At 42.3% G+C, this 23,882-nt stretch overlaps 2 protein-coding genes across 2 annotated transcripts in view; both read left to right on the forward strand.

Moving 5' to 3' along the window:
* MPPED1 (metallophosphoesterase domain containing 1) overlaps positions 1 to 12,313 on the forward strand; it is a 63,231-nt gene extending 50,918 nt beyond the window's left edge. Inside the window, exons 5-7 of the mRNA XM_063308269.1 lie at positions 1,947 to 2,062; positions 9,299 to 9,412; positions 11,432 to 12,313. Coding sequence (XP_063164339.1) covers positions 1,947 to 2,062; positions 9,299 to 9,412; positions 11,432 to 11,550 — 349 coding nt within the window. The 3' untranslated portion in view covers positions 11,551 to 12,313. The remainder of the gene's footprint in view (positions 1 to 1,946; positions 2,063 to 9,298; positions 9,413 to 11,431) is intronic.
* Positions 1 to 23,882, forward strand: part of TSPO (translocator protein) — a 479,738-nt gene that overhangs the window by 434,733 nt on the left and 21,123 nt on the right. The gene's annotated exons all lie outside the window — the stretch shown is intronic.

Consider the following 23,882-nt stretch of genomic DNA (forward strand, 5'->3'; position numbering starts at 1 on the left):
ACGATGTGAATGTGAAAAGTGAGAGTATTGAATCCCGTATCAGACGCCAGAAGAATGGGTCACGTGTTGATTTACTGTACTGAAAATACTAATGATGCATTTCAGATTTTGGAGGCTGGGGGTTAAAAAGGACCAGACCCACAGTCTTCCTGGGTCGGATATGACCCAGCATCTTGGACTGGAGCCAACATATCCCAGCCAGGTTGGGAACGCATCACAGCCCAGCCTGCAACAGGACCTATACTTAAACAGAACTATCTTACTTAGGGGTGCATTTCTCACCTGGGTTGGGGCTGACAAGAAAGGTCTACCCCGCCGGCTCTGCTTCAGACCCCCTCAGCCCAGCCAGAGCAGGTGGCATCTCTTTGTGAGAGGGGCCTCTGCTGGACCCTAACCCATTGCAAATGTAGTCAGAAGACCTGCCCTGACGTGCTTTAGTATATTAAAGAGGCTACGTGCGAAAGGGGCTAAAGCAGAAGGGGCTACGTGCCAGGGAAGCTGTTCGGTTCATTAAACACCACATAGGTGGAAGTGTCTATTTTAACAAGTCAATTTACTGAGGTAAACTGGAACAATTGATTAATTGAGTGTAGATGTATAAAAAGTGAACATGTTTGTATATGATTTATTGTATCTTTTGGTTTCTAATATTTTTCTGAAAAGCCGAGGCAAGAATGCGATTCTTTTATATTGTTAGTCCTTGTTTTGTTTCTTCTCAGGAGATTTGCTGCTAAATAATCACTACATAATAGTCCCAGTCATCATAATTAAAAGAGTGTTAAAATGCATGTGAATTTACAGCATCTTGCATTTTATCTTTTGTGAGTACAGAGATATTTGGAGTCTTGAGTACTTTATTTGTCGCTGTGCTCCCTTCGAATCAAATGAGTCAATATCCACAAACTCAATGCTGATCATCTTCTAATATAATGATAGGTGGCTAATATGAAGCCATGAAGTAGGCTCGCGTTAAAAGAACAGCTCAATTTGGAAAGGTCCACGGTCATGTATGAAAAGAAAACAAAGCTCTATCTATCAAAATAGCTCTGTAAATAATTTCTTACAAGATGACAAGTAATATATAACCCATTTGGGTAAGGCACACGCAAAGCAGTCTTTGGTGTCCATGGGGTGTTCAAAACGATCGAGATGGTGGCCACGACCACGCTCTCAAACCCTCGGCCCACTTTTATGTGCGCCAGTGCTGAAACCGGCTGCGCTGCTTTGGGTCTGTAGGATTTTGGTGAATTGAATGTTAATTATTATGCAACTGATTTATTCCATGACTAGATGAATCCATTCCAAACTGAGCACCATTTTACTACAACTGCCTTTTGGTGTTTTCCAGAGAACTTTACCCTATGATAATCATTGTATTTTCCTAGCTTGTTTAAAAAAGCCAAAAGAAAAGAAGGGGTGGGGGTGTAAACAGCTCTGCAAGCACCAAAAGGAAAAAGTCAATGGCTGTTGCACTGATTCTCTTATGTGTTTCAGATTTATCCTTTATCATGTAAAATGCTTCCTTCAAGGAAACAAGACTTTTCACAGGTATTTTACTTGATGGAACTCACCTTGAAAAGAGGCTGTCCAAACACATAGGAGAATAAATATGGGCACCCCAAACAAGGTATTTTATAGTACTTTAGAGGTCATTTATGCTAGGTCAAACATGCTAAAATTGGTAAGAACGTGATACTCATTTGCTTATTTATGAATATTTTTTTAAAGTAAATATAGCAAGGTTTTCAGATTACCTACATGGGTGTCCTTGCATTATGAATTTGCTCAGAATTGCAGTCACAGCACACAATTTTGTAACATTTGGATTGGCCTCTTGAACACATTGCCCCAGTGTGGATTTGAGACCTTCCCTTGTATTGGTGCTTAGCTGGCTTAACCACAGCATGTGTGAAGCACTGAAGACCATCTTCCCCTTTCTTTGGCAGGCAACCTTGGTTTTATGGCTGGGGCTTTAATCTTCCACGAGGCCAAGCGCTCTTAGAGAAATGGAACCTAATTCCTGATGGAATAGATATTCTTATAACACACGGACCGCCTCTTGGTAAGAAAACACTGAAAAACACTTGTCTGGTTCAGCTCAGTTTATATGTCTGTGCTGCGTCCTTGGGGACACATAACAGTTTTGAGTCTTTGTCTTTCCATGCAGTTCTTCAGAAGTAAAGTGGTGTGTGATTCTGCAGTGCATTTGTGTGAAATAATGCTCCATGCCTGCTTACTGTCCTAATATTAGTAAGCTTTCCTGATAGAATTGGCCTACATTAGTAATTGAGAATAAAAAAATTTGAAGTTAAAGCTAAGTTAAATTTGCTTTGCATGTATTTGCCAAATATTTAAAATACGTCTCACTGCAAGCAAACACCATATCTGCCCACTCAGTTTCATAAGTTAGTAATTATACTCCTCAAGTGACCAGGACACCATTAGATCCTTTCGGGGGCATCCACAGCCAGTGGTAAAAAATTCAAGACTTCATTCACTTTGAAGTGAGCATCATGATCACTGCTTTGTCAAGAATACCAGACTCCTTTTCCGTGCTTAAAAATGTTTTAAGAGCTGTTTCCACAGTTAAAGAGCTAGAAAAATCTACTGGCTTGCGTAGCATAAATTACAAGTTGGATGCTCCCATTTCAGAGCTGCCCTCAGTCATAAGAGATTTCTTTGTGCAGTCACTGTATGGTCAATGCAGACGAGCTCGCATCAGTTCACGGTCACTCGGCTTTGCTCTGCATTCTCACAAATAAATGTCCTGTGGAGAACAGTGGGGTTGGAAACTGCTTTCTGTCACCTAGACAATTCCCTACCATGATTTGAGTGAGAATGACCTGTGCAAACTAGAGTTATAATTCCATTTATCCTTTCTTGAGATTTCTTCAATTCCCTGATATATTTACATTGGTGATATTTTATCTTAGTTGCAAAATGTTAACACCAGCAATAGATGCTTATCCGCTACTCTTGCTAATCCGTGTAGATGAACTGTGTTGCCTTGCTAAGAAAGCAAACTTTTCTGTCCTCAGTGTTCTTTTCAGATACAGTTTTTGTGAAAGTTCTGTGCGTTTTCAGCAGGTGGCTCTAAAAATGCCCCTTGGACTGAAATATTAAATGCGCTCTAGACTCCAAGAATTAGACCCACATGACGGCTTGTCTCTTCTCCATAAAGCCCAAAGGATGAAGCCAATTGAATCCTGCTTTTTGCATTAAATTATGCCCAGCTCTGGAGCTTTAAGCCAAAGGGGTTAACTACAAAAGTTTCCTATGAACAGCCAACCTTTAAAAAACTCTTCAGAAATAATATAGCAGTCTCTGTGGAGGTAACAGTTAAATTGAAGTTACAGATCCCAAGGATGAATACTAAGTTACCTAGCAAAATCCCTTCCGGTCACTGATGTTTCCTTCTGAGAGGTGGGAAATATCTTTATTTGGACTTGAGTGCAGTGCAAGGAAATAGCGTGAAGGTGGGTCTGCTGTATCCAAGGGGGGGGGGGAACTGACCACCTCTTGCCTCTGTAGATCAGCCCATGATGAACAAAGAGGTAGAAAAGTTTGGATCCCTCCCCAAACAAGATGGGGATTTCCATTTCAAAGCATTGCAGTGTTGGAAGGCACCATTTAATCTAGCAGATCCATAAATGTAAATAATATAAATAATCCTAAAATCATGGAGTCGGAGGGGAGCTCAGGTCATCTAGTCCAACCCCCCTGCATGGTACATCCAGATTCTTCTCACATGTATTCCTGCCAAGCCCGGTCTCCTGTCTGTCTGCCTCTATTTTTCCCTCTAGGTCAGCCTTTCTCAACCTTTTGACCCTGGAGGAACCCTTGAAATATTTTTCAGGCCTCGGGGAACCGCTGCACATTCAGGCTCAGATATAGGCCAGAAGTTAGAAAATTATTACATTCATTTCATGTATAGGCCTGTATTTACAGTATGCATCAACGGTGTTCTTAAACTAAAAATAAAGAATGAAACTTACCTCTTTAATGTGAAGTTGCCCAAATTTGAAAAAAAAATTAAATAAACCATGATCTCCCAGGGAACCCCTAGTGAGGTTCACAGAACCCTGGTTGAGAAACCCTGCTCTAGATGCAGGGTTTACACTTCTCCCGGTTAAGTTTCAGCCTCTTTTTTTCAGCACATTGTTCAAGCTTGTCTAGATTCTTTTATTAATCTTCTCTTCCTCTTCCAAAGCATTAGCAGACCTCCTACTTTTGCCTCACCCCCACAACCATTTCCTCCCAGTCATTAATAACAACCCTGACCAGCAGAGGCTCAGGGCCGTGCCCCGTGGCACTCCACTTGAAATTCCCTGCAATCTGATGCGATGCCATTCCTGAGTATTCATCAAGTATTTCTAATATAAATGTTCACATTAACTCAGATCAGGAGATAGGAATCAAATCAATTCATATCAGAGCTCATAAAATCATATGCCTCAAACCTACCTAGGGTTCATCCATTGCAAAACACATTTTGCCTTTTCTGAGTCATCGCTAATTTGAAGTTTACAACTGGCTTTCAATTGCTGGATTAGGCTCTTTTAAGGTTGTGGATTCAGGAAATTTGTATCTTAATATTTGGCTTGGATTTTGGTCTGTTTTCAACCATCCTAAACTTTTGGATCTGTTTAAAATTCAGCGTGAATAAAATCTTACAGCCATTTCTGGCCTACAGAGACATTGATTTCTTAGCTTCCCGAGCTCTAAAGGAAACTGTTTTTTTGTTTTTGAACAAGCATATGTTCCTTGGTTAAATCCATTGGATCATCATCCGCATCTACTACATTGTTTCTTTAACTGTGCAGGATACAGGAGGGATTACCTGGTGTCCTACTTTCCATCTCTAATCTGCTGCTGTTTTGAACACAAAAAGGTTAAGATTGGAATAACCAAAGGCCCTCCCTTTGGGACTGTCCCTGCCTCTTACCCACAAGGGCGTTTCCAGCGGCTATTGGAAATTCTGCACCTTTTGGTAGATACAGGAATCACGTATATTTTTACCCGTTGCTAAAGTTTCTCTTTCTCTGCTTTTATCCCGTTTTGCCAGTTGACTGCTTTTGATGTTTGCTGATGTTTAATAAATAAATATTGAGCTATATTTTTTGCTAGCTGGACCAAATGGCAGGTGTGCTTGCTCTGATCTGGATATGGGGATGGAATGGGCATGTGCCGGGTACAGACCCACTGTAATTTTCCAACAAAATCTGTCTTGGAACCTGTCTACTTGATTGTTGGCAGCAGTGATTTATACTTTTCTGCTAGTTGCAGATTCCTGTTTTCAAGTTCCCAAATGTTAAAAGGAGGGGAGGGGAAGAAAATCTAATCTCTAATTGTTAGCTAGGTGTAATCAATTATTCTTAGTTTGTGTAGTCAGGTGTACATAATAAGCTACAAACATATGGGAAAGCTTCAGAAGGCTGATATTGCATGCAAACAAAAACATGCTCAACATAAATAATGCTTAATTTAATGAAGAAGTTAATTTCATGGATTTTAGTTTGCAAAGTTTTTGAAGTGGAAATACTTTTTGCCTTTATGTACCACCTTATTTACAGTTAACTATTTCTAGCAATGTGACAGCAACAACTTGAATTTCAGCCTTTCTTTGCTTGAGCAAAGTTTTGCAGAAGCAGGAGTTTGCAAATTGCTACAGAGCCTGATGTGCATGGGAGCCCATGTGAATTCTTGTACAAGTGAGCCATGTGTGATCGCCAAGGGTCACTGGCTAACAGTGGTGCAAGAAAATAAAATGATGAGAAGAGAAAGACCCAGCAACTGTTGCAACCAGGTGGTTGCTAGAGGAATGAAATGTGGGTAGAAAGGCAAATTAAAAGGGTGGTTTGGAAAAGAAGGTAGAAGAATTTTAAAAAACTGGGAGAGGAAAAGAGGAGACAATTCATTCTCTCAACTGAACAATTCACGTAGGTTCCCACCAGATGAGCATAGCAGGCTAGATTGGAGGGGGACAGATTGGGCAGGTGGGCCTGTTATTATGGGAGCCCCCGAGAGCAAGAGGTTGCAGCTGCCTTGGAAGTGCTGCCACTCAGAAGAACAAGCGTCCTCTTCTTTCTCCAGCGTACTGGAGATCAGTGTGCAGTGAAGCCTGCAAAGACATCTTCCCCACTAACAAACTCCGTATGACTCAGAGGCTTCCATAGCTGGTCCTTCTTTGAGTACTTGCCAGAATCACTGGGGCAAGGAAAGAGATATCCCAGAACTTCACAGTTTGGACATGGTGGTCATGGGCCAGCATGACACTTAACCAGCTATTGAATTGGTTCCCTTACCTAATGCCCAACACAGCTTATCACCTGATTGGGCTCACTCTTCTAATGACTACATTTGTGAACTTGTAAATATGGTGCTGTCTATTGTGGGAACAACATAGTCTAGCACATTTCCCTGGTAGCATCAAATTGTTCCCAGCAGAAGGGCTAAATTGTTCATTCACAGGAGCCATGTGACTTCTCTGTATAAAAGAAAGGCCACCAGGTCCCATCCTGAACTTGAAGACTCCCATAATTCTACCTTTCCTGGTGGGGTGAAGCAGCTCTTTGTTCCATCCCGAATCATATACTGTCAGTCAAGTACTTCTGCTACTTCATCTCCATGTGGGAGAGATGGCCTTGTGCAGCTCCCACCCTTTCCATGCCCCTTGTCCTTCCTGTGGCAAACAAATACTCATGGATCACCAGCAAAGTGTACAGAGCAGAGATGTGAGCCCCTTGGTGAACCACGTGTATCTCCACCATCTGCCAGATAGGGCTCTTCAAGGAATTTAACCTGGGACACTATGAAATGCTTATGAAACTACAGTGGGCCTTCATTCACCTGACACCAAGGAGAAGCAAGTTGCTGTTACACAAGTTAAAAAAGGGGAAGTGGAAAATGTGTTGGCTTTTCTGACTCAAGCAACTGAAGGCAGGTTTATCGTTCGATGAAGGAACACAGTGTTCTATCTGTGTTCTCTAGTAAGGCTGGTCTGTGGCATTACCTGGCACATGGTTTCATAAAGGCCAGAGATGGACCATTCAGGTTGGGTATATCCTGCATGACCTACTAAGACCTTCAACCACTGCCTTCCCCCACCCCACAAACCATCAGTCTCTCACCTACTCAGAGCTGTGTTGCTGTAGTGCAGCAGCAGTCTGACACCAGTGTTAAAGGAAAGGTCTTAAAATGAGCAAAAGTAAGGTACTTACTAGAGGAATTATTTACACTATGGAACAGTTTGCTAATTTTCAGTTCTTTTTATCCAGGTTAAATACGTTTAATTACAGTTCCTAATATTCCATTGAGCTTTCCTTAGCTAGATAATTCAATCTTCACTTTAAACTCAATAATTTTCACCCCAGCTGACCTGTCACAGTTGCCTTTTTCTGCCTCCAGCTTCTGAATAATTTACTTATTTTTCAAGGACTGTTTCCAGGAGTGTCCTGGAGGGGGGATGTCAAGACATTCAAGATGGAGGCTACCGCCACATGATTGAAGCCCTGCTCCTTTTTTGCACATACAAAGGGCTTTGATTGCATTATCATGGCTGGCATCTTGACTTTTTTGACCCTGCTCCCATGGACCCTTGTGTCCTGTTCAGATCCCATCTGGAAGTGTGCTGATGCTGGATTCTGCTGTTTGTGTGAAGCTTCACTATTCCCTCTGAATGCACCTTCTTGATTTCTTCAGCCATTATCCCCAGTCATAGAGCCCTACGTGGGAAGGGCCACTGAGGCCATGGAGTTCGACCTCCCGCTCTGTGCAGAAATCCACATTCAAGCATTCCTAACTGATGGCTTGCAGCCTCTGCTTGAACATGGTTTGATGAGTGGAAGCTCACCAGCTCCACAGTCTTTGGTCCATTGCTGAATTCCTCTTACTGTGAGGATCAGTTTCCCAACATTGAACTGGAATCTGCCTTTGGACCTGAAGATCACTGGTCTGCATCCACCTTCTTCAGGCGACACTCCTTCAGATACCTGAAATTTAAAAATGCTGTCACAATCACATTTTCTTCAGTCCCTTTTCTCGAGGCTAAACATCCTCAGTTCTTTGTGACACCCCATAACACTTCATCTCTGGTACCTTGGACATCCCCATTGCTAATTCAATTTCTCTGAATTTTTTTTTAAATGTTGTGCTCTGAACTGGGCCCCCTCCTCAAGGTGAACTCTGAGAAATGTTTGTGGGATCCTCCCAGGGGCAAATATTCTGTATGTTAATTACAAAGCATCCAGTATATTACATATGAATCACACAGCTTTGTTTTGTGAATTGGAACCATTATTTAGAGCTGGGGAAGGGATAGTAGTTTTGATTTTTTTTTTTAATCCTCTCAAACAGTTGCACATCCACTTAGTACAAGGAAAGGCAAAGGCCGGGGGAAGAACTAAGTGAGATACGGTGGTCTCAGTCTTGATGGGGCCCCCACACACTTGCCCCAGAACAAGGATCTTGGGCAGGATTCCCAGGGATTCTCCAGATATCACCATCAAATTATAATTTTTAATGTGCCAGAAAGCAAATATTGCAGCCACGAGGAATACTTATATTAACTGTTCTTAACTAAATGTAAATTAAATTTCATTTTTGTTGAGCAATACTTTCTTCTTCATCCTGTCCATATCCATTTTATGAAGTAATGTCTTTGGCAGGCTACTTAGCAGCAAACTGCATGCTTGACCTGAAAAAGGATGTGTGACTAAAAGAAAGAAAAAAAGGACACCTGCACCCTTCATACCTAGATTTGATCCTTTTCCTACAAGTTACTGTCATTGGCTGACATCTCACTTGCTGAATTTTAAATTTTTGATCGAAACCTTTCCCTCAAAACACCTGCATTTAAGATATTGCAGTCATTCCATCTCCATTACAAATAGCAAAGCCAGGCCTTTGGCCTTTGGGGTAATTTTATATTTTCACTTGTGTTATACCCAGAAAATAAATCACATCAAATAAAGTAAACTAATAGGTAAAGTAATAATAAAATTATCTGATACAGCTATCGAGATTTCCCCTTGCTTTTGTTGACCAGAGTTGTGTATTTGGCATTTATTAGAGCCATCTCTGTCTTGGGCACACAGAGGCACAGCTGTTAGTGGCAAGGTTGCCTATAATCCCTCCTGCTTGCATACATCATTATTCAATTTTATTCAACTCTTATCATTTCTATACATTAACAAAAATAAGTCTCCAGACATTCTTTTCAAGCTAGAACAACTAGAGGTATAATGATATCTAAGTCTGAGGTATAAAGTTTCTCACTGTGTTTTTTCTTATTTTGAAGGTTTTCTAGATTGGGTTCCTAAGAAAATGCAAAGGGTGGGCTGTGTTGAGCTGCTGAATACAATCCAGAGACGAATACAACCACGACTTCATGTTTTTGGACACATTCATGAAGGTCAGGAATCTGTGTCTGTTGTTTTCATGCATAAAAATAAAAATGCATAATACAGACTCATTGAGGTACTAACTGTAGTAGGGAAGAGATTTGTTGATTAATTGAACTTCAGTCATCTCTGCTTTTGGCTATAAAACCTGACTGTCACATGGAATAAGGCTTCCAGCTTAAAAGACAGACTTTGCACAGCAAGGGGCAAAGAGCAAGTCATTAGGGCCGTCCATAGAGGGGGGCAAGACAGTCAACATGGCAGCTGTACAGTCATGGTCACCATACTGATTTTTTTTACACACGCACACAAACACCCCATGGATGCCCTTGAAAGAAGTCACTTTTCACCAACCAGTAACACAAACTAGCCAGACCTAGACTGGTAAACATATAGTGTTGGCTTGGGCAATGTTTCCACCAAGCTCGAATGCTGTTTCGTACCAGCATCCCTTGCAAAGCAAGAAACTTAATAAAGGGAACAGGAATATATTTACAGTGGATGTTAGTAATTTATATAAAACAAGTAACAAGCTAGATTTTTACCTTGGGTTTCTCAAATTATTCAAACTGGTGACGTAAAAAGCCTTAGCAAAAGGTTCTATTAGGACATGACTGCAGATTCCTGCCGCTGACCAAAGGTGCAAAGGCCGTGTTCATTTCCTGAACTTCTGGGAGAAATAACTACTGTATAGCCAGTCTACCTTCTTAAAAACCTCATCCTTTGTCAAAACATCCCACCCAAAACTCTTCTTAATGTGACAGAATCCTATTATTCAGCAAAAAAGCTGTTCCTCATTATCTTCTCTGTACCCTATTTTATTTTTCAACTTATATTAATTATATCTACATTACTATCTCCATATCTCAGGCCTTTTCGTATAAGAATGAAAAAAATGCTGGAAAGATTTGCTACAACAGGTTTTTGCTAAAATTTGAAATATTTTTCAAGGATAATTTGGGAAGGGTAATTTTCTGAAACTTTGGATCTTCCAGGACCATGATAAACATCAACTGCATTATGGTACATTTTTGGGTCCTGTATGAGTTTGCTTCTCAGCAAAATAGATTTCCTTCAGCCTTTACTTTTGATTTGCTCTGCCTGTGGAAAAGTCTCCATAATTTAGCTAAACTGCACTCTGTCAAACTGTGTGGCTTACGGAACCTGCTACAATTAGTGGGTTGTTTCCAAAGATTGGTATATGAAGACTAGCAACGAAGCCAACCAATGAAGGAGACAGAGGTCATTGTGACATTCAGTTATACTAAAGTAACAGATGTCCAACCTCTGAATGCTATTTAAAAGCTCTTAATGTTGAAAATAGCTTTATGGAGGTAAAGGGCAAGAAACAGGAGCAACAAAACCGTAATGCCTTGATTGTTGGCATGCTGCTTTTTCCTTTCTTCAGTGGCTCTGTTAACTCACTCTGTGCATTTGGTTTGGCTTCAGAATATCTATTTATAATCTCAGAGGAATCTGAATTCTGTAGAGTCCTCCAGGCCCAAGAGGCAAAGACCCTTCTGTCAATGGAAACTTTAATATCCTGCATGTGAATGATGATTTCATAGGAACAGCCCCATTTCAGCCTGAAAGAACAGCGTAGGATCCTGCATCAATTCTAAGGGCCTAATCTAATCTTAGTTTTAATGCTAAAGGTTTTAGAGAGACAATGCATTGCAGATAGGCCCTAAATTCTGCAGAGAACTATTTAAGCTGTAGGGATTTGAAAACTATTCTTCAAAAAAGACTAATTTCAGAGTGTTGTTTGCTTAGACTCATGTGAACCCAGCCAGAAGAAAGGCATTCAAGGGTCAGTGCTGTGATTTATTGATGCTCCACCGCTTGTGATGGGCTGCGGTATTGAATAGGACTTTCGGTATTGCCCCTGGTGCTCCTTCGTTTGAGAACTTTGGTGGATGATAGAAGTTCAGATTTAAAAAAGGGGGAGATAGTAGTTGGATCATAATATGCACGACTAAAATAGTGTACCAAAGAAAAGCTTATTTCTAACAGTGTTTTTAATTTTTTAGGTTACGGCGTCATGGCTGATGGAACCACTACCTATGTGAATGCTTCTGTGTGTACCGTGAATTACCAGCCACTGAATCCACCTATAGTTATTGATTTACCTACTCCAAGAAACACATGATTGTGACAGAATACAAGTATGAAGCCTGGAACCCGTGCCAGTATAAGAGCCGAGCAACCATGAAATTATGGCATTATTTTTATTCTTTATGGACAAACTGGAAAGATAGAAATGGACAAGTAACAAAGGCATTTGGTATCACAGCCTTTTGAAAGTGTATTAATGGGTTCAGCATTTCATTGTTTTAAAAGAATTGTTAATATAAAAAAGGAGACAACTTCCACATTATAGACGTTGGTGCATTTTGTATATTCCATATGCTATATTGAATTTTTGAAAGGACGTGTCTCTTCGGCAAAATGATTTGTTATGAATGCTTGCAGTTTTATATGTGTGTTCAGTAACAGCCTTCTTCATTCATATTGGCCAGAGGAATAATCACATTGAGAGTTCAAATTTGTAATTGTGTGAAATACCGCTTTCTTTAAACAGCATCTCCATGTAATCACCAAAAGAATAACACTCTTATTCTATATTCTTTTGAAATCTACAAACATCTTTCAGGTTTTTAAAAACCACATAGAAGAAAACTCTTGTTTGCAACTGGTAGTGAACATGAAAAGAAAAAATGTTACAGTATGAATTACTGAGTTGCTGTACACAGCAGACACATTTAAAAAAGAAGAGGTTTAAAATCAGATGAAAACTCAGGAATTAGTTCCCCCTCCCAATAAGTAAGATACTCTGCTGCTGTAAAATCTCGTCTACTGGCTTTTAGGGTTGTGCAGCCTTAGGGCTGGCAGCAGTGGCCACAGCTGGATTCTTCTTCCGCAGTGATGCTAGAGGCATCAGGCAGGACCCACACTTAGAGCCAGTTGAACAGGTTGTCCGTGCTCCCGTGCTGCTTTTTGCTGTTCTTTTAGGATGTAACTTGGTCCTGGCAGTGATCCTGGAGAAGATCTGTCTGTATGGTCTCTCAGGCTTGACGCTGAATAGATAGCACACAATCAGTCAGTCATAGCAATGATGACATCAAGCACTGAAAATCACTTCAAAGAGATCATTAATGTACAAGGAATTCAGCACAACTGCTGGTTCTGTAAAACTGGGAGATGTTATGGTTTCCAGATATGGGAAGCAGCGTTTCCCCATAGAAGATTGATTCACAAACCAGGAAATGTGGTCAGCGCTATGTACATATCTGCTCTCACCGTGTCACAGCTGAGCAGAGAAGGAGTTGCTCTGGTACAGTCGTGCACACAGCCTGCCTGGCTTCATCACCCACAGCTTCAGCATAACTAGATCTAGTCACATTGTTTGGAAACCGACCGACATTTTCAGTTATGGGAAAGATTTCTTACTGTATGGTAACCCTCTATTTTTTAAGCAATCTGTTTTGTGGATGAGCACCCCCCCCCCCATTTAGATATGCAGGTACGTGAAATGAGCAAACAAATGCTACGAACTGAGGTCTGCATGCCAGCAGATCTCAGGTATTTCTGGTCAAGGTGGCAGAAAATGATGAATCTCCAGCAGGGTCCTGAGCTCAGAATCTCATGCAAATGTTTCTGCGTGTTGCCACATATTCTTGTACACAATCATGGAGGTATTTTATATTATGAATCCTTGTGGCTTTTTTAAAACAGATTTTATAGTGAAAATCATGGGAAAAAAGAGAACTGCATTTCTCAAACTATTGTTTACATGCTCCCATAGCACATTGCAAACACTTTAAAATGCAGTGGAGCATTTTGAAAAAGCAGCTAGCTCCCTTGTCCCTTTTTGCCTTCTATGTCAATCAGGAGATATTCTCTGAATATTTCCCCCATGTGGTACTTCTTTCAAAATACTATGTATTTTTATGTGAGAATATTATAAAAGCAGCTGTTATCTTTAAAAGGAAATATTAAGAAGCTTTGGTGGTTCCAAAATTTTTAGCATAACTGGATTCTTGTTCCAAAGTTGGGTGATACTAAGATGGACCAAAATATAGCCAGAAACTGCAACCCTTCGAATTCTCTTAAACTCTAAGGCTCATCCGTGCAGCCCTGTTGATGTGCTTTCCACCCATCCTTGAGGTTAGAAGAAAGGAGGTTATTAAAGAAAAAAACAGAGCTGCCCTCATAGCCTGCTTCTCACCATACCTTAGGAAGGTGGTGTTGCTGCCCTCACAGAAAGTAATGCAGCTCCACGCTTGGCCCTGGTCCTTAGCAGTGGGAGAGAGAGAAGCGGAAACCTCTCATTAAAGGAACGTTTGCTAGATGAGACCCTACTCCTGGATTACTAAAAGGAATATAAGCTTCATGGAAGAAAAAGAAGAGACATTTGCTGAACGAGGTGCTGTTCTCCTCAGCAGATGAACCATGAATGACCACGGAGAAACAGCAGTTGCAGATGACTGATCTCGAGAGAGGACTCCTAGAATGCCTGGATGGAGGGCCTCCTTCTGCTTTCCTATGGAAAACATGAGTTTCTGGCCACATCGGTTTAGACTAGCTGTAGCTTGCCTCAGCAGAGCCTGGCTATGAAATGCTGTGAGGAAAAGTCCTCAGTGAATGTGGAGTGGGGTGCCTTCAAGCTGGGGAAAGGAGGCCATGTGGGTGAGCCCTAAGTGAGGAAAGCAGCATACCAGAAACTGAAGAAGGGTTTTGGAGGACACGTGGTTGTGGTTTGTTTTTTCCCAATATATTGCCCAACTACGGATTTTGAATTTTTTCCCTCATAGCGCAGTTACCTTGCTCTTATATGCGCTTTGGAATGTTGTTGTCATTTTCTCTCAAGCATGTTAGATCAATAAACAAATCTTTTAAAGCTACCAATTACGTGGTGTATACTTGGGGTAAGGCATTCAAAATAACTGGATTTGGCCTTATTTGCTATAAATATCTCATGGTGCTGAATTACAGGAAGAACAGTGGGTGTTCCTGGGATAAACCATGAGCAGGTGAAGGTGTCCATCCTGCACAAGAGGTCTCCTGTGAAAACTAGCCTGGTTGTGTCTGCAGGGCTGCTTTAGATGCCAGCTGGTACCTGTGTGCTCAAGAGAATGGCGGCCTGCATCCGGGTATCACTAGAGTGATGCCCATCTAGGCCCACAAGCTGTTGCATGGGAAGCTCTCTCCAGTGAGACCTGGACCCTTATTGGTCCTCAGGATGGGGCAGCTGCCACTAAAAGAAACACTTCTGCTCAGTTGAGGGCACCCTGCTTGTGATTGTATGGAGCACAAAACAATCACAAATAGCCAACCTTGCATTTTCTCATTGTGTGAGCCTAACCTTTTCAATGAGGCTGGGTTAGGGTTCGTTATATTGTGCAAACGCAGCCAATGGGGGTTAATTCAGTAAACTACCGCTTAGCTAAGTGTGGTTAAGTACCCCATGTGTACACAACAATAGTATTGCACCGGCAATAAAACTCTGTAGCAAGGAGAAGCCTGGCCTTGCAATAGGCAGCTGCAGGTCTGGGTTCTCCCATCCCTGCCCAGAGGAAGAAAGGCTGAGCTGCAGCCATCTGCTGTCCTGGGACTGTGGAGCTGGCAGGAAAGCCTCCCTCCCTTCCTCCCTCCATCATGTTACATGGTAGGTGAAGTAAAAAGTATTCATGGATGTTAGTTGTTCTTTTCAAAATGATATACAGTGTTGCAAGATTTAATCTGTGGATGGAAATTTGAGGACATAATGCAGAAATGTGTTTCACGAAACAGTGAAATGCCAGTGAGTTGTCTCAATTCCAAGAATATCTTTACAGAAGATGCAACTACCAATTAGGGAGGATTCAGTTTTCCGAATCTGGAGCTATATCATCAGGCTTACCTATTGTCAAGTATTAAATACTGGAAACCAACCATTGGTGATAATTTTCTGATTTGGGCCACACTGGAATATACATATATAGCACCTTTGGTTGGATGGACAGTATTAGGATCAAAATACACTAGAACTCTAGTATTTTTGGAAACAATTGTGTCAGTTAGACAGCTATGGAATGGAATGTCTAATTTAAAAAATGATCCTTTTTCCCATGCTAAATTGACTTTATGGGGAAAACCAACTTTAAAAATTGGGAAAACGATGGTGATATGGAAAAATTGGATGGAAGTGGGGATATTGACTTTGGACCAACTGATAGATGGTGAAGATGAATTTTTAACATACTCTGTGTTAAGAGATAAACTTCATCTACCAGATGTAACCCAATGGCAATATTTACAGCTGCAGCATTTGTTAACAACATTGTTTGGACAGCAGCATTTTCAGCTTCTGAGACACCTGAGATACTAGAATAACTTGTTAACTACTTTAAAACTAAAAAACCTACTATTAGTTTTTATAGATACTTGTTTTCAATAAATCAATTTGATATGCAGATGCTAAGAAATGAGTGGAATAAAGAATTAGAGGTTCTCATATTGCCTAGACAATGGGAAAGTGTCCTGACTTCTATTCCAAGAGTGTCAATGGACCTTAAACTATGGCTTATACAGCTAAAAATAATATTTAGAATTTATTGGACTCTACTAAAATTGAATAGAAAAGGTCTAAGACAGCATTTTGTTGGAAATGTAATAAGGATAATGCTTCTTTAAAACACATGTTTTTACAATGTCCTATGCTTACTAAAAAAGGGACGCGGTGGCGCGGCGGGTTAAACCGCTGAGCTGCTGAGCTTGCTGATCGGAAGGTCGGCAGTTTGAATCTGCATGACGGGGTGAGCTCCTGTTGCTAGTCCCAGCTCCTGCCAACCTGTTGTTGTTGTTTATTCGTTTAGTCGCTTCCAACTCTTCGTGACTTCATGGACCAGCCCACGCCAGAGCTTCCTGTCGGTCGTCAACACCCCCAGCTCCCCCAGGGACGAGTCCGTCACCTCTAGAATATCATCCGTCCACCTTGCCCTTGGTCGGCCCCTCTTCCGTTTGCCCTCCACTCTCCCCAGCATCAGCATCTTCTCCAGGGTGCCCTGTCTTCTCATTGTGTGGCCAAAGTATTTCAGTTTTGCCTTTAATATCGTTCCCTCAAGTGAGCAGTCTGGCTTTATTTCCTGGAGGATGGACTGGTTGGATCTTCTGGCAGTCCAAGGCACTCTCAGAATTTTCCTCCAACACCACAGTTCAAAAGCATCGATCTTCCTTCTCTCAGCCTTCCTTATGGTCCAGCTCTCGCAGCCATATGTTACTACGGGGAACACCATTGCTTTAACTATGCGGGCCTTTGTTAACCTAGCAGTTCGAAAACATGCAAATATGAGTAGATTAATAGGTACTGCTTCGGCGGGCAGGTAACGGCGTTCCGTGTAGTCATGCTGGCCACATGACCATGGAAGTGTCTACGGACAAACGCCGGCTCTTCGGCTTTGAAACGGAGATGAGCACCGCCCCCTAGAGTCGGACACAACTGGACTTCATGTCAAGGGAAACCTTTACCTTTACCTTTACCTATGCTTACTAAATTTTGAGAGAAAGTAGAGGATTATATAAATATGACTGTGCAACAAGAATTAAAATTTTCAGAGGATAATATTCTCTTGAATTACATACCTATTACATGGAATATACATATATAGCACCTTTGGGCCACACTGGAATATAAAAAAATTGACAACTGCACAACATAAATGGATTCTCTGTGCCCTTACTATGGCCAAAAGACTGATATTGCAGCACTGCAAAGATAAATGTATGTCCCCATTCTCTCAATGTGTTGAAGTTTTAGTTCTTTTCTTTTTCTGTTATTATTTCCAAAGCAATATAAATAAACAAACAAACAAACAAACTTTCAAATGGCCATCTATAAATGATTAGGAAATGTAAATGAATATTACTTTGGGTAAGATTGTGCTCCAAGCAGCACTTATGTCTAGAACAAATATTTCTATTTAATTTCAAGAATGTAGTTTTGATCACCATTGCAACAGAATAAAAAATGAGGCCAGTTGTTTGTATTTCCAAACAAATGAATTATAACTCCATTTCTTTCCATTAAAGATACATGGCACATTTTCACATACTTTGGATAAATAATAAATACACAGCTTTAATAGTCTTTATTGCTTTTCTCCCCTGATATATAATAGCACTCTTGCATATCACCATGGTGTTTAAAGATATATGAGGCAAAAACCTTCAAACCTTAAACATACCACATCTGTAGATGATTTTCAGTAAGGGCCATAGCGTTTGCAAGAAAGGATTTTACATTTTGCAAATGCTGTAAATTAATACAAGGTTACTATTTGGGGAACTGGAATAATTAATGCAGATGAGGAACAAAGCTAATTAAGGGCAATAAAGAGCAAGTGAAAGGAAGTACAAAAGAAGAGAAAAGAAGGGTGGTGTGGTTGACTTTCGAGGCCACACCTCAGCTATTCAGCCCTTGGCCTGCCCTGGCCACCCGCTCCCCCAAAGCGCTCCAGGCTGGAGGATGTCTGGAAGAGCATGAACTTCATCAGAACCAGATTCTACCCTTCTCTTGTGCACAGACCGCCACCTTTCTGGTGTTGGTTGGTCATTTCCAGTGTGACAGCTGTGGAAGACAACGAGGTCATGATGTCCTCCTTCTGAAAGGTCTGGCCGTAGCCATCTATGAGGACTGCAAAAATTATTTGGAAGAATGCTCTGGACCGCATGCAAACCCCCTCTGCTGAGGAGAACTACAAACTGATTGTGCCTCTGGCAAGGCCATCTCCAACATAAAATTATACTTTTGTAATGCAGTAAGAAGGCGGAATGACATTAGGGTTCAGTTTAAGCAGCCCTCAGTTTTCAAGGCCTTAGAATTAGGCTGACCAGAGGTCCCGTTTTGAACGGGACAGTCCCATTTTTTTAACATTTCCAGACCGTCCCATCATTTTAATATAAGTGTCCATTTTGTCCTGTTTTCATAGAAAGCTTACTTAAAAATGTGAAAGTTCCTGCAAACCTGTCAGAACGCAGTCTGACTTTGAGTGGAAGGAGGGGGAGCTCAGCAGAAATGGCAGGAAAAAAGCTGCAGAGCTCGACCTGGAGGGAAACCTAAAAAGAAAAAACAGGATCAGCTGCTAGGCGGTGATCAGAGGGGCGAGCCAATCGGCTCCTGCCTTGAAACGGCGGGAAGAAAAGAACGTAAAAGCACAGCCAGAGGAGGAATGGCTGGTCAGGGACAACTGTTCACCAGACTCTCCAGCCCAGCCTTGCCTCTCGCAAACGGAGGAATCCGAAGATTCCCAGTCCGAGAAAACCGGAGAAGTTCCTGCCTGCTGATCCAGCCCGTCGCCCAGCCCTGTCCTGTTTTGCCATCCCAATGTCCTGTTTTTGTCTCAAGGAAATATGGCCAGCCTACTTAGAATTCATGGGAAGCCAGCTCATGAATCTGTACAGTTTTTTGTACAGATTATAAAGTGCATTCCCCCCCACCCCCCGCCCCATTTCTTGTCTTGCCTACGTCTTGGAAAGCTGTTTCACACTTTGCCTGAGCAGAACAAGGAGACTGGCAGTTGTTCAAGACATTTTGTTGTATAATTCACCATGTCCTGAGACAAACCTTCTTCGCAGATGAATCTTTTCCTAATCAGAAAGAGAATTCCGATGCAGCTTTGAAAATGGATGTTTGCATACAGTGGTTCTAGTCCAGCACTGGAAATGTGCAATGACGAACAACCGTCATGCAGTTGGGTGGCTATCTAAATTTGGTATCTAAATAGCTAAACAACAAACAAACAAACAAATAACACAGAGCCCCAGATGTAGCTGGAACCTTTGCCAAAAGACTCATCCTTTGTCTCTGAGGGCTGACATCTAATCCACCATGGAGGAGCCCACACACGCTAACTGGGGTTGCCGAGGGTGGTTATTCTCATCCAACCTTTCTTTCAGTTGTCAAAATGCTTATTAAAAACTTGAATGACCCAGTTTAACAGGGTCATCCACAGGGAGGTCAAAAAAGTCAAGGTGGTGGTTATGACCTGCTAATCGAGGCCCCACCTATAAATGGTCGTCCCGAGGGTGGGGCTTCGCAGGTTGTGACCACCATCTGACTGCTGGTTGTTCTCCTGCAGACACCACTATTCTTTAATACAAAAATGCTGTGACTCTCGTGTTTTTTCAAAAAAGTATCTATTGAATAGAGTGACTATAATTACATGTTGTAAAAACTATAGAGCCAAAACTGGGTTTAAAATGCTTACTAGAAGAAAGGGGAAGTCCCTAAAGGATTATAATTGGATAAAGGGCTGATCCACCCTTCCTGCTTGCCCCAGAACAAGACCACCTACTGCTTCAGGAGGGTGGGAAGAGATGCGGCTGTCCTCAGCCCACCCTTAGCCTGCTGGAAAGGCAACTTCCCCTCAGTTTTTCTGGCTCCTCCTCATCAAAAGCAGAGCCCCCACCCCTGGTGCAAGCAGGCCTATCCAGACTCCTGTTGCACTTGATGCCAACCTACACAGATGCCTCAGTTGTAACTGGGTAGTGTGTGCTCTGCAGACTCTACAAGGGTCTGTCTACCAATTGAAGGGTCTGTCTTTCAAGATGACTCAAACTACAACGGGACCAGAATGCAGTGACCCAAGTTCTGAGCAGAACTCACTGTCAGCCATATATCACCCCTGCGTTTTGGGCCCTGCACTGGCTCCGGATTGGTTTTTAGGTGCAATTTAAAGTGCTGGTTTTAACCTACCAAGCGCTTCATGGCTTGGGATCTCCAGCCAGAATAGTCCCAGCCCACAAGATCATCTCAAGAGAAGCTGCTGCCAATACCCCACTTTCAAGCTGCTTGAGAGGGCTGTAAGCAGGAGGTGCAGCTTTTCTGTTGCACATCAGCCCTCTGGAACAGCCTTCCCCTTAACCCCAGGCTCGTCCCCTCCCTGACAACATTCAGGAAACGCTTCAGGATGGAGCTTTGTTATTCTTCAGGCCTTAAATGTTTAAAATATTTTATTTTTAAACTTACCATGGAGGTTTTAATGCTGTCTTTGCTCATCTCATTCCTTACTATGGATGTTTTATGTTTTGCTGTAAACTGTCATGAGTGAATTTGTTCAAACTGACGTTATACAAGCTAAATAAATAAATAATCAATCAAATAATCTTGGATGCAAAATGGAAGTGATTTATTATTGCCTTCTTCCAGGATGCTTTTTTTTCAATATCCTGGTTTACTCTACCATCTTGGGTTTTCTGGTGGTCTCCCATCCAAGTATTAACTAGCTCTGAACTTGCTTAGCTTTTTCAAGAGTAGGCTGAAGTTAGCTGTGGCAAATATCATTAGTGCCTAGAAAGTTATTATTGGTCACAATAAACAGATCTTTTGTTTGACTTATTCCTTTAATTTGTGTGCTTGTAAATTTGGCACATTGTTGCACATGTAAAAACAGAATCCTGGCTATCTACCAAATCCATGAAGTCTGAGCCAAATGTTCAAAACTGGAGCAAAACTTCTACCTCTTAACATCTGCAATTTTGCTGGCTTTGCAGTTACGAGGAAGTATCAAAGCTGGAGTTCTGAGGGGTCTCCCTGTGATTGTCCAGACTCAGCTGGCAATCGGAGAGCTTCGGATACATACATGAAACATGAAGGATTTCTATCAACAGGAAAGGCAGGATCCAGGGAGCAAGGGAAGGGTCTCAGCTCTCTGAGAAGGAAGTCCAGATCTGGAAGTTGCACACGCTGATACAAGGCTAAGATAAGAGGAACTCTCAAGTAATCTGAACACGTTGAGAATAACGTCAGCTTTCGGAATAATGTAACTATTTCAGAAAGGGATATACAGGTAGTCCTCGCTTACCAACCACTCGTTCAGTGACCGTTCAAAGTTATGACAACGCTGAACGAGAGGGACTAATGACCGGTCCTCAAAGTTCTGGCCGTCCCAGCACTTCCATGGTCACATGATTGTGATCTGGGCGCTTAGCAATCGGCTTGCACTTAGGATGGTTGCAGCATCCTGCGGTCACGTGATCAGCATTTGCGACCTTCCCTGCCGGCTTCCCACAAGCAAAGTCAACGGGGAAGCCGGCAGGGAAGGTTGCAAGTCTCTCGAGTAAATACCCCCGTTCTTCCTGCGCTCACGCCCCACTGCACCATCCGTCCCCTGCCTTCCTGCGCCCGCGTGCGGCCTGTGCCAGCCTCCTGAGCCCTGCCCTGCCCTTCCCCAACTCACAGGCAGCCCCCCCGCTCCTTACCCGGGGCTCCGGCCGCTTCCCACTTCCGACCCACATGGTCCTGGAGTTACGACAGCAACCAGGACTGCCAGGATTGTTGCTGCTAAGCAATGCGATCATGTGACACTGCGCTTTATAACCACATCGTTTAGTGACAGCAATCCCAGTCCCAATTGCCATCGTAACCCGAGGACTACCTGTACAAAATATGCTGCTGAAAATGTTTTCATGGTATTCCTTAAGCACCTCTGTCAGCCCTTCAAGGTAGGCCAGGTCAGCTCATGGTAAGAACTAGAGGAACCCGTTTATTGTTGCAGGATATAATAACAGAAGCCTGAAAGCCTGACTGAGTTCCTCTCTCCCCGCTCTTTTGTGAAAGAGAAGCACGGCAGGCCGATCTTGAGTTTCTCCCTCACACCTCCTGTCTGTCTGAGCTAAGCTGCTATTTGCTTTCTTTACGGTTATTTCCCTACTCCTCGACACCCAGATTAACCCAGTTCAGGTCCGGGGGGCTATGCAGAGGGCAATCAGAACTTAATCACCCCTCTGTTGGAAAGTCAGTCAGTCAAAATTTAACTGCGTGACGTGGAAAAATCCACACTGAGAGATCCTCATTTCCTTTCTCAGAGTTTATCAAGTAGCCATGACAACCAGCAAGTTGAGAGGGTCTTGGTTAACCATCCGTCTTCAATTCCATCCAGCTGCTTTTAAGTTTCCAAAAGGCATCAGGCGATCCAATCGCAGCCAGGCCTGCCCTTGGGCCCTTGGGGAGGCTCACGGCTGTAAAACATTAGAAGCGGCTGAACAAATGCTTGCAAACAATTAAGCATAACAAGGGTCTAATTGGGCTGGATATTAAACTACAGCACTTCTAGTAGTTAAGTCAGCCATTTATTCCAAAGCCAGTCCCTGTTTGCCAAGATAATCAACAAATGCATCTGGATTCTCCAAATCACTCCTACAAACTAAACAAAACATTGTTTTCAGCCACAGATGCTTCAAAATTGGTACTGCATAATTTTCTGTGTACACGATGGCAGCACCCTTTCTGAAGACATTTAAATATGCATTGGGTTCAGTATAAAGAGTACTCTAGTCTGCGTTGCCATTCATTGCCCGCTTCCCCGCTCCAGCCAGAGTGACAGGGCTGAGCAGCCCTTTGAACAGCGTGATGCATTTGCTTATTTGAGGTACCATTATTTTGTACTGTTACGGAGGCTTCATGCTAAGCTTAGTTTTGAAGAATATGTAATGAAAACATCGCATTAGCATATTTTAAGTATTAAACATAATACACAATTCTTTTTGTGTCTTCTTGAAATCATAATATACCTTCCATGCAATGACAGCTGTTTTTGTGCACAAGAATGCATGAATGACGAGAGCGGCACTTGGTCTTTATTCTGTCTCTGGGTATATTGATATATGAATTACCTTGCACCTAGTAGGAATAGGCAGGAGATGGGAAATGTGGATTTGTTCCAGGCTCAAAAGAAAATTTTACACCCTGGAAATTTTCGCAAACCATTTCAGATTGGCTGCGGTTCTGGGGAGCAGAACTCAACCAGTTTGGGTGTCCAGGTTGTGCCAGAAGAAAACTGGGGCCCCCAAGAACAACGTTCTGGACAACCCTTAGACAGTGGGAAAGAGAAAACAGAAAACGCCAGTCCTCTGGGGCATCTAGTGGTCATCTGGAGTTTTGTAGCCTCAGCCTTCCTTGACATAGCTGTTCTCATAGAAAGGAATGTGAACAGAGAGAAGCCAGTTCTGTGTTTTTCATCTCTCACTTGGCACAACCCTTTTCCTTGGCCAAAATAGATTTTTTTAAAAAAATCAAGATGGTGGCCATGGTGGTACGTAAAAAACTGGCAGAACTTTGATCGCATTTTCGTCACTGCCATCCTGACTTTTTTGACCACACCCTGCGGACACCCCTGACTTTGCCACTCAATTTCCTCCCAAGGGCAGGAAGACAACACAACAGAAATCATTACATTAATCCAGTGAGACCATGGAGAAGGTGATTTTACAAAATTTAAACCTCTTTTTCCAACTCTGTTGTTTCTGCCTAATCCCAGCCTTCAGACTATAAGAAACATGGACTATCCCTTTCCACCCCAGTATGTAAAGCAGAGGTCAGCAACCTACAGCCCACAGGCTGGATCTGGCCCACCACCCAAAATCATCCAGCTTGTACTCCCAAAAGGAAATATTATATCCACCTGGCTGGCAGTGATCCTAAAAAAGAATTCAGGTTTGTAA

The sequence above is a fragment of the Candoia aspera genome, chromosome 7 (assembly GCF_035149785.1).
Source record: "Candoia aspera isolate rCanAsp1 chromosome 7, rCanAsp1.hap2, whole genome shotgun sequence".
NCBI lineage: Eukaryota > Metazoa > Chordata > Lepidosauria > Squamata > Boidae > Candoia > Candoia aspera.